This window comes from Gadus chalcogrammus, chromosome 13, assembly GCF_026213295.1.
Source record: "Gadus chalcogrammus isolate NIFS_2021 chromosome 13, NIFS_Gcha_1.0, whole genome shotgun sequence".
NCBI classification, from domain to species: Eukaryota; Metazoa; Chordata; class Actinopteri; order Gadiformes; family Gadidae; genus Gadus; species Gadus chalcogrammus.
This window is the reverse complement of record NC_079424.1, coordinates 19,787,975-19,796,632: the sequence shown is the minus strand read 5'-3', so window position 1 is coordinate 19,796,632 and position 8,658 is coordinate 19,787,975. Positions and strand designations below refer to the sequence as shown.

The following is an 8,658-nucleotide window of genomic DNA, read 5'->3' as shown; positions in this document are numbered from 1 at the left end:
AGAATCAAAGGCATTGTAAAGTCGTGTTAAAATGCAGCACTGGATATCACAATATTGTGATATTTTAAAAAGATCCATGAAGGAGATAATATCCGGCCTTTTAATCCCCCCTCGCCACACACACACACACACACACACACACACACACACACACACACACACACACACACACACACACACACACACACACACACACACACACACACACACACAAACACACACACACACACACACACACACACACACACACACACACACACACACAAACACACACACACACACACACACACACACACACACACACACACACACACACACCCACACACGTACACACATACAGGTAATTACGATTCTCTAATTAGCCTATTCGCTCATTAGCATATCTTTGGAGAGCAGGAGGGAGGGAAGAGGTGGTGGTGTGGGGGTAGGGGGGGAGGCACCCAGAGGAATCCCAAGCAAACACAAGAAGAATAACGGGATCCAAGATGGAGTGTGATCCGTGGTCTCAGGAGCGTCAGCGCTGCCACGTTTGCTGTGGCCTCAGGAGCTTTGGTCTCCGAAACCAAACTGCAGGTGACACTTAAGATGCCTTAATTCCCCCATCTAGTGTTTGAGCTGCTGAGGAGGAGACAATGAGGCCTTACTGTGTCACAGATTGTCGGCCCTTATCAGCTCGTATGTGTTCTAGTTGTTGAAACTGCAGCGCCCCACCTGTAGCTGCCTTGGTGATCGGTAGCCCGTGGATGCTTTCACAGCCGTCCAAATGGTGTAAGATCCTTGGAACGTTACCTCAGTCGGTTAGGAGCGGTTTCATCAGGTCGTTGACATAGTGGGTACGATATTGGGTTGGACATTCGTACCGAAAACTTTTAGAATGATTCAGTAACAGCAAGCAGCATTTTTTTATCAAACCTAGTTGTTAACTTTGCAATGAAAATGAAAAATGCTTCTTCCCCCCTGAACTGAACAGATGTGAAAGCTATTACAGTCACTATTTTGGTGATGAAGACGATGAGGATGGTGATGATTATGGCAATGAAGATGATTCATTATTATTATCTTAATTATGACTATTCTTCTTTTTATTATTGTGATTACGATCCTGTCCACATATCAGTATCATACGTCAGGAGATAGCAGCCTTTGGCTGATCTGCTGGTCCCTTCATGGTCCATAGGAAAAATTGTGATTTGCTGCAAGCGGACCGAAAGTTGAGTCCGGGATCCTCCACGTTGAGGTGACGTCAACTCCCCCACCACCTCTACGTTGGGAGGACGTCAGCACCGTGACCGTCCCTCCCTCCCTCTCTCCCTCCCTCCCAGTTATCTTGTGGTGGTGGTGCTGGTGGTGGTGTTGGTGGTTGTGGTGGTGGTGGTGGTGGTGGTGGTGGTGTTGGCTTCGACGATGGTGGTGATGGTGGTGTTGGTGGTGGTGGTAGAAGTGGTGTTGGTGGTGGTGGTAGAAGTGGTGTTGGTGGTGGTGGTGGTAGAAGTGGTGTTGGTGGTGGTGGTAGAAGTGGTGTTGGTGGTGGTGGTAGAAGTGGTGTTGGTGGTGGTGGTAGAAGTGGTGTTGGAGGTGGTGGTAGAAGTGGTGTTGGTGGTGGTGGTAGAAGTGGTGTTGGTGGTGGTGGTAGAAGTGGTGTTGGTGGTGGTGGTAGCAGTGGTGTTGGTGGTGGTGGTAGCAGTGGTGTTGGTGGTGGTGGTAGAAGTGGTGTTGGTGGTGGTGGTAGCAGTGGTGTTGGTGGTGGTGGTAGAAGTGGTGTTGGTGGTGGTGGTAGAAGTGGTGTTGGTGGTGGTGGTAGAAGTGGTGTTGGTGGTGGTGGTAGAAGTGGTGTTGGTGGTGGTGGTAGCAGTGGTGTTGGTGGTGGTGGTAGAAGTGGTGTTGGTGGTGGTGGTAGAAGTGGTGTTGGTGGTGGTGGTAGAAGTGGTGTTGGTGGTGGTGGTAGAAGTGGTGTTGGTGGTGGTGGTAGAAGTGGTGTTGGTGGTGGTGGTAGCAGTGGTGTTGGTGGTGGTGATGCTGGCGGTGGCGTTGGATGCTCTCTCTCCTAGCCCAAGTAGTTATCTTAAAGACGACAGGGGAGGCGTCGCTCGGACCACCCATGAATGACGAGAGACAACCTACTCGTCGTGAAGGAGTTGATCCCGTCGTGAAGGAGTTGATCCCGTCGTGAAGGACTTGATCCCGTCGTGAAGGAGTTGATCCCGTCGCGATCACGCCTTGGCTTCTAACAGCCGAACGGGTTTATCCGTCAGAAAGTAACGGTGGTTCTCTCCCAGCCCTGTGTTCTGAGCCGGCTGCTCACGGTTCACCGTGTGTGTGATCTGAATACCGAGCCGGAGACACAACATACCGCCAGAGACGTCCTCGCCCAGCGCACTGGCCCCTCTGCTTCCTCACTCTCTTATTAGAGGGGGGGGGTGAGGTGGTGGGGGAGAGGGGGTTTAACCACCTCTCCTATCAATTACGTGCCAAACAACAGCGGTCTGCTCGCCGAGAAGTCATCTCGTTTTAATGTGTTTAGCCAACGGCTTCCATTAGGCCCTGGCCAATAGGAGCGGCAGCCATGTGTCGCCTCATTACGTACACGATCCTGAGCTCAGATCCCGTGCTCTTCCTTTCTTTTGGAAATAAGTAAATTAAGAAATAAAATAAAGGAAAAGTAATGTGTGTCGTATGTAACCGCAAATGCCAAGCATCTGCATGCCAGGTATACCAGGTATGCTTGGAGGGAGCCCCATAGTCTCTCTGTCTCTCTCTATCTCTCTCTCTCTCTGTCTCTCTGTCTCTGTCTATCTCTCTCTCTCTCTGTCTCTCTGTTTTTCTGTCTCTCTCTCTCTCTGCCTCTCTCACTTTATTATGATATAAAGTACAGTCTTCCACTTTATGCTGCCTAACTTGCAAGCAAAGTCTATTTCCAGCTGTTGTATTTTCTCCTGGGATGGGATGTTCCCGCCTCTATAGAATAGAAAGAGTCAGTTCCCTATAGCACAGACAGCGGACAATGCTTAATGGTGCTCTTGAACTGAAAAATAAAGCTCACATTTTCTATGTAGAGTTAGATCCCGAACCGTGTGATCCAATGGGATAGGATTTCAGAGTGGCAAGGTGCACCCTCCCCCCGTCCTTTGTTTTTTAAAAGACATCAGGAAATCCACTCTGAATCTCACTGGGATCTGCCATTAGAAAAAATGAGGAACAATTACTCCCTGCTACAAGGGCTAAGCAGCAGCATTATGCAAGCACCGACTTGACTTATGCCTTGATTATATCGATAATCAAATCAGTTGATCCCCCCTCTCCACGCAATCACACACACACACAAACACATGAACCCACACACCATCTCCTCGTCCATTTTGAATTACATGTCTAGATGTCATTCAGGTTGCTGTTCAGGCGTTGTTGCCGTTCACTTCCTGTCGACCAGAATTATCATCTGAAAACCGCAAGCGTTTTCCCTCGCGTCATTCTGCACTCTGCTGCAAGAGTGTATGTGTGGGGGGGAACCATTAGTGTAATATCAGGGTCTGTTTCGTAGCTTCTTAAGATAGCACCGAGTTAATCCATACGACGGGGGACGGGACGGGGGGGGCGAGGGTCGTAGGGATTTGGGGGAGGGATAGATTGCTTAATCCTAAAAGGGGTATCAGTTAGTCTTGTTACTGTGATGTAGGTCAAGGACCCCCTGCTGTGTTATCGATGCTGCAATTAGGGCTCTGCACAGGGTGCTGCTGTAAAGCCCGCATCAGAAAGGTGTTAATGACAATTTAGTTCAAAGGGCGTAGTGAGACAGGCTTTAAACGGGAATTAGACATATTTTTTTCCCATTGTTGCAATAAAAGGGATGTTTTCCTGAGATGATTCTGAACGTTTGCCATCATGCCAGTCAAGTGTTCTCTATGTGTTCCAAACAATTAAAACGTTACCTCTAATTGCTTTTCTTCACGGTGAAGGGACTATGAGCTCATACGAGAACAGAGACAGCCAGTTCGCTAACGCTTGGCCACCACACCGCTTCTTGTTGGATGAAGTGGCACTTTTTGTTGCAGAGAGTACAGTACTGGTTCACTGTCTGCCAGCCCCTATTAATAGTCAGACAGGGAGGAGGGGAGAATCTTTTGAGGTCAATCCCGCCTTCACTCTCCGTCTGAAGTGGCAGAATTTAGCGTGTTATGAGGTATAAAAAATGCATTCTGCAAGAAGAATAAACCATTTCTGCAGCTGCCTATAAAAGAGCTGATTTCAATGTGAGGCAGAAAGAGAAGCACGCGTCACATTCTAATGAAGCTACTTTACAGCTACCTTTAGACCAACCTGTCCTCCCAGGGAAATGATGTGTGCAAGTTCGCCGTGCGTAATTGTGTTTTGTTGTTGCATTCATGTCAGGTTTGTTGCACATAATGCAGTATTTTAATTATATGCACAATTACCTTCCTTTCAGATTAAAATCGTCGTATGCAGGAGAGTGTGTTCCATTCACCAGCAGTCGGATGAGAGTCTAATTTGCCCTTGGCAACTAAAGATGAGGTTTCTATGGAAACAAATTGTTCTTCTATCAATCAGCGGCTGCCTTGCAGGTAAGGAGTTTCACCACATATTTGACTTGACGTAACTGCATTTGCTGTTTTATGTTTTTTTATTGCTTGACATCCTTTCCTTACACTGCAGACATATTGCTTACCACATATTGATTCTGGATTAATGTAGGGGTTATTAGCGCCTGTTCAGTGGCTTTATCCTGCAGACCCTGTATGCAAAGGATGCATTCATATAGGCCAGGGTTTAAACCCCAAAAGGAAATGTATTGCTATCATCCTAATAGAGCCAGCTCCATTCAAATTATATATTTTCTCATAACGGTTTCCCATAATAAAATCACTCCAGACCTGCAGTTTTATAAGGTGTGTAAATCTGGGGGTCAGGTTTTTTTATTCTACGAAAGGAAATGTTTTTTCTACCCTAATAAGTAACTGATCCAGGGTTCACAACGGGTCCATTCTGTCAAGATGTCAAACAATCAAACAATGAATGTACAAATAAAGTCTGCAGGGCCAAGAGAGGAACGTTATTCACCCTGATGAAGGAGTGTGACATTTATTTTCAGTCACTTTGGCATGGTGTCCTTCTCTGGTCTCCTGACAACGTAGCATCGACATTCACTCTGCAGAGTAAGGAACACTCGGGACTCTTCGTCCCTCCCCCCCACCCACTCCTGTTTACGGAAACCTGAGATTAGTATCAGGATCCCCACGATGAAACCATTATAGCACAATGGACTGGCCGTTGGTCACTAGCTCCGCCTTTGCGGCCATGAGGGTTCTGAATGCTGGTGAGGATGGGCACTGCGCAGTCAAACCATCAAATAAATGACATTGTGAGTGTACAGTGAAAGATATTGGAACAGGCCCATGGGGAATCCACACTGTGCCTGCTTCTTAAATCAGCAGACTTAAGAGACTTTTTTACTTCCACAGGTCAATTCCTTTCTGTCATGGAGTAGCGTCAGTCACAGTGCGATTGTTTCTTCATTTGATTCGATAGCACTCAGGGACGATAGCTTGTGTTTGACATGTAAAATATTTTCATGTGATTAAAATTGCGCTGTATTCAATTCCAGCGACAACTCTGTTTTCAAAGTATATTTTAATTTCTTATGTGAAAACAAATGTGCTGGATGGTGATTAGGGTCAAAGCAGAGGTTAAAAACAAACCAATCGTTTTGAGTATTTAATGCACAGCGGTAATAAATTAGGATGATATCGACCATGATATAATAGATTCAATCTGGTGCCGTTTCAACATTTTGATTAACTTTAATCTTTGGGGAAGCTTTTTTGGGTGGCAAGGGATAATGTTAAATATTTAAACGCTTGCAGCATCACAGTATTTTTAATAAATATTTTAAAAGATTCATTACATGCATTGATTTCAGGTCAATCAAAAAAATACATATTTATGGTCATTACTAAATGTTGTGTTAAATATTCAAATGCTAAAACATGCTCTCCTCCACTCAGAATATATATTTTTTTGATGCCTTCTTCTTCTTCAAAGGAATCTCTATAAACAGGGAAGAAGGAAGCAAAAGAGAGATGACGTACCTCATCATGTCAAATAACGGAATGTTAGTCTGGGTCTGTTTGTTTTATCTTTAGACACCAATGGAGTTGTTGTTGTCATAAAGCTAAACATTTAGTCTGACAGATGAGATTGTTACTAAGCTGGTCCGTAAGTGTGCACATCAAGCATACACAAATAGACACACATTTCAATTTTAGCTATGACAATGCAATGATGATATTTCTTAGTGGATAATGTTGCTCAACCCAAACATTGGATAGGAGCATGTTTATTGCCTTCTTACCTCTTTCTGAAATATGATGGGGGTAGGAGACAAGTCACTATTAGCCACAATAAAGCCGCCTCCAGAAAAGGGCAATGAAAGGATTCATGAAATAGTACTTACTCGGATCTGCATCAGGGTGTAAGTCAGCATAACTAACGGTGACAGCAGACAGACGAAGGTGATGAAGGTGATAAGCAAGAATCAGCTGGTTCCAAGACAGAGTGTTAACTACAGCTCTCCTTTTTAATGTTTATTATGCTGCATACAGTTTGTTCCTGGCTCACTCCATTAATGTGGATGGACAACTACAGTCCTACAACTTTGTAGATTATTAACGGCAATAAACCTTGATAATTAATGTCACCCTAATGTATCACTGGTCCTTAAGAGTGTCCTCTCATGCCCTAATTTGATTTAGAGCCATATCACATTTTCATTTCCTAATGGGGTCAACAAATAATAAAAAATAAGTATATTGCTTCATGCATTCCAGCTTCCTGAAACTATTTGTAATTTGAGCAGTCGGTAGCAATTCATATGCGTCAACCTCTGTTTATTTATTTATCAATAACAACATGCACTGTTCTACATCCCGGCATCGTCTTTTAAAAAGCATGCAAATGGTTTAAGTTTCGGGGCTTGGATCGTGAAGTAGAAATATTATATTTTATTAAAACTAGAAGAACAACAACAGAATGGGGTGGCCCTTGGCTCGAATGTCAAGCAGCTTCACAAGCAGCGTAACGTTGCAATGTCACATCTGTACGTGTGGCAATAAATATTTACAATTGCCAACACATTATAATTATTATCAGTTTTTCGCTTCTCTTTTCACGATAACACAATTATTTTTCCCTGTTGATGAATGTCTTCTTTTACTTTGCGTAATTATTTTTCCTCTGGGGGATAATATATATTAAAGCTGTGTTTAAATGAGTCAGACATGCTCTTACATCTGGCTTACACCGGCATGCGTTGGTGGTGCCAATGTTGATTCAACCCTGGTCAGCTTCCTGCCTCCACAAACCCTTTTCACCTCCAGGTGAGGTGAAAAGGGTGAGCGCATAGCAAAAGAAAATAAGCAATATTATTCAATCCTCTGAGAGCTAAGAGAGAACAAATCCAGCAGGCCCTACTCCTCTCTTGTCTCTGGTGTTCTAGTGTTGACCTCGGCACTTTAACCCATGGCACCGAGGATGTCCGGGATCAACACTCTGATCTCCCTGACCGGACATGGCGGTTTCTGTTGCCTTCCATTAGGGTTAAGGAGAGTCTGATCCCAAGTTGGGTCTGTTTTCGCTCCCCATCTCTCTCTCTCCCTATTTGATCTATTCCTCTCACTCACTCCCTATTACCCTCTCTCTCATTCTCTCTTTATTTTCTTTCCTCTCTCAATTGCTTCATTTCTCTCCCCCTCCCTCTCTGCCTCTCTCTCTCTCTCTCTCTCTCTCTCTCTCTCTCTCTCTCTCTCTCTCTCTCTCTCTCTCTCCCTCTCTCTCTCTCTCTCTCTCTCTCTCTCTCTCTCTCTCTCTCTCTCTCTCTCTCTCTCTCTCTCTCTCTCTCTCTCTCTCTCTCTCTCTCTCTCTCTCTCTCTCTGTGTGTCCCTCCAGCCTGTGCAGAGGATTTCATGTTCCAGGGGCCAAAATGGAGGACAGAGCCCAGTGACCTCATTTTACCGTACAACTCCCCGGACCAGAAAGCCGTCATTAAATGTGAGGCGGAAGGAACCCCTTCCCTGCAGTACAGGTAACGTGCCCTTTCCATGTCATGTCTCACATGACATCTTTTTTACACTGGCATCAAGTCAAAATAACCTACTTTTCTCTGCATGGCTGCGCTCACGGAAACCGCATACTTTATACCACACTAGTCACTAGTCATTTAGCAGTCACTTTAATCTGTATGCGTTACAAATACACCTGTCAAAGAGAATATGAATAGCTTAACAGCAGTAATAAGGGGCTTACTATTTATTCATTTGACAGACAGTTGTACCAAAGCAGCCTAACAGAGAATTCTTGTCTCTGTTAGGAATACACAAGCCGAGTGGAGTGAGGCATCTACAGGTTAGGATTTGTAAACCAATACTTTCGCACACTACACTATCGTGCGTTCGTGCCCCACGGCGTGAAATGTTGGATGGGTGTATAAATTGTGATAGATGTCTGCTATTTCTCACCGTATCAACTTCAAGAGTGAAAGAGAGATACTTCAGAAAACACAGATAACAGACATTAACTCACCATTTACTTAACCAAGCATCCCCCAAAAACAAAGCTCACATGCAGTCAACATTAATTCAAGCAGCCTAT

The 8,658-nt window shown here is 44.7% G+C and overlaps 1 protein-coding gene across 1 annotated transcript in view; it reads left to right on the top strand.

Moving 5' to 3' along the window:
- The first annotated feature begins 4,496 nt into the window (after positions 1-4,496).
- The window catches only part of cntn3b (contactin 3b), a 49,267-nt gene continuing 45,105 nt past the window's right edge, over positions 4,497-8,658 (top strand). Inside the window, exons 1-2 of the mRNA XM_056606145.1 lie at positions 4,497-4,577; positions 7,957-8,092. Of these exons, the coding sequence (XP_056462120.1) occupies positions 4,523-4,577; positions 7,957-8,092 (191 nt within the window). The 5' untranslated portion in view covers positions 4,497-4,522. The remainder of the gene's footprint in view (positions 4,578-7,956; positions 8,093-8,658) is intronic.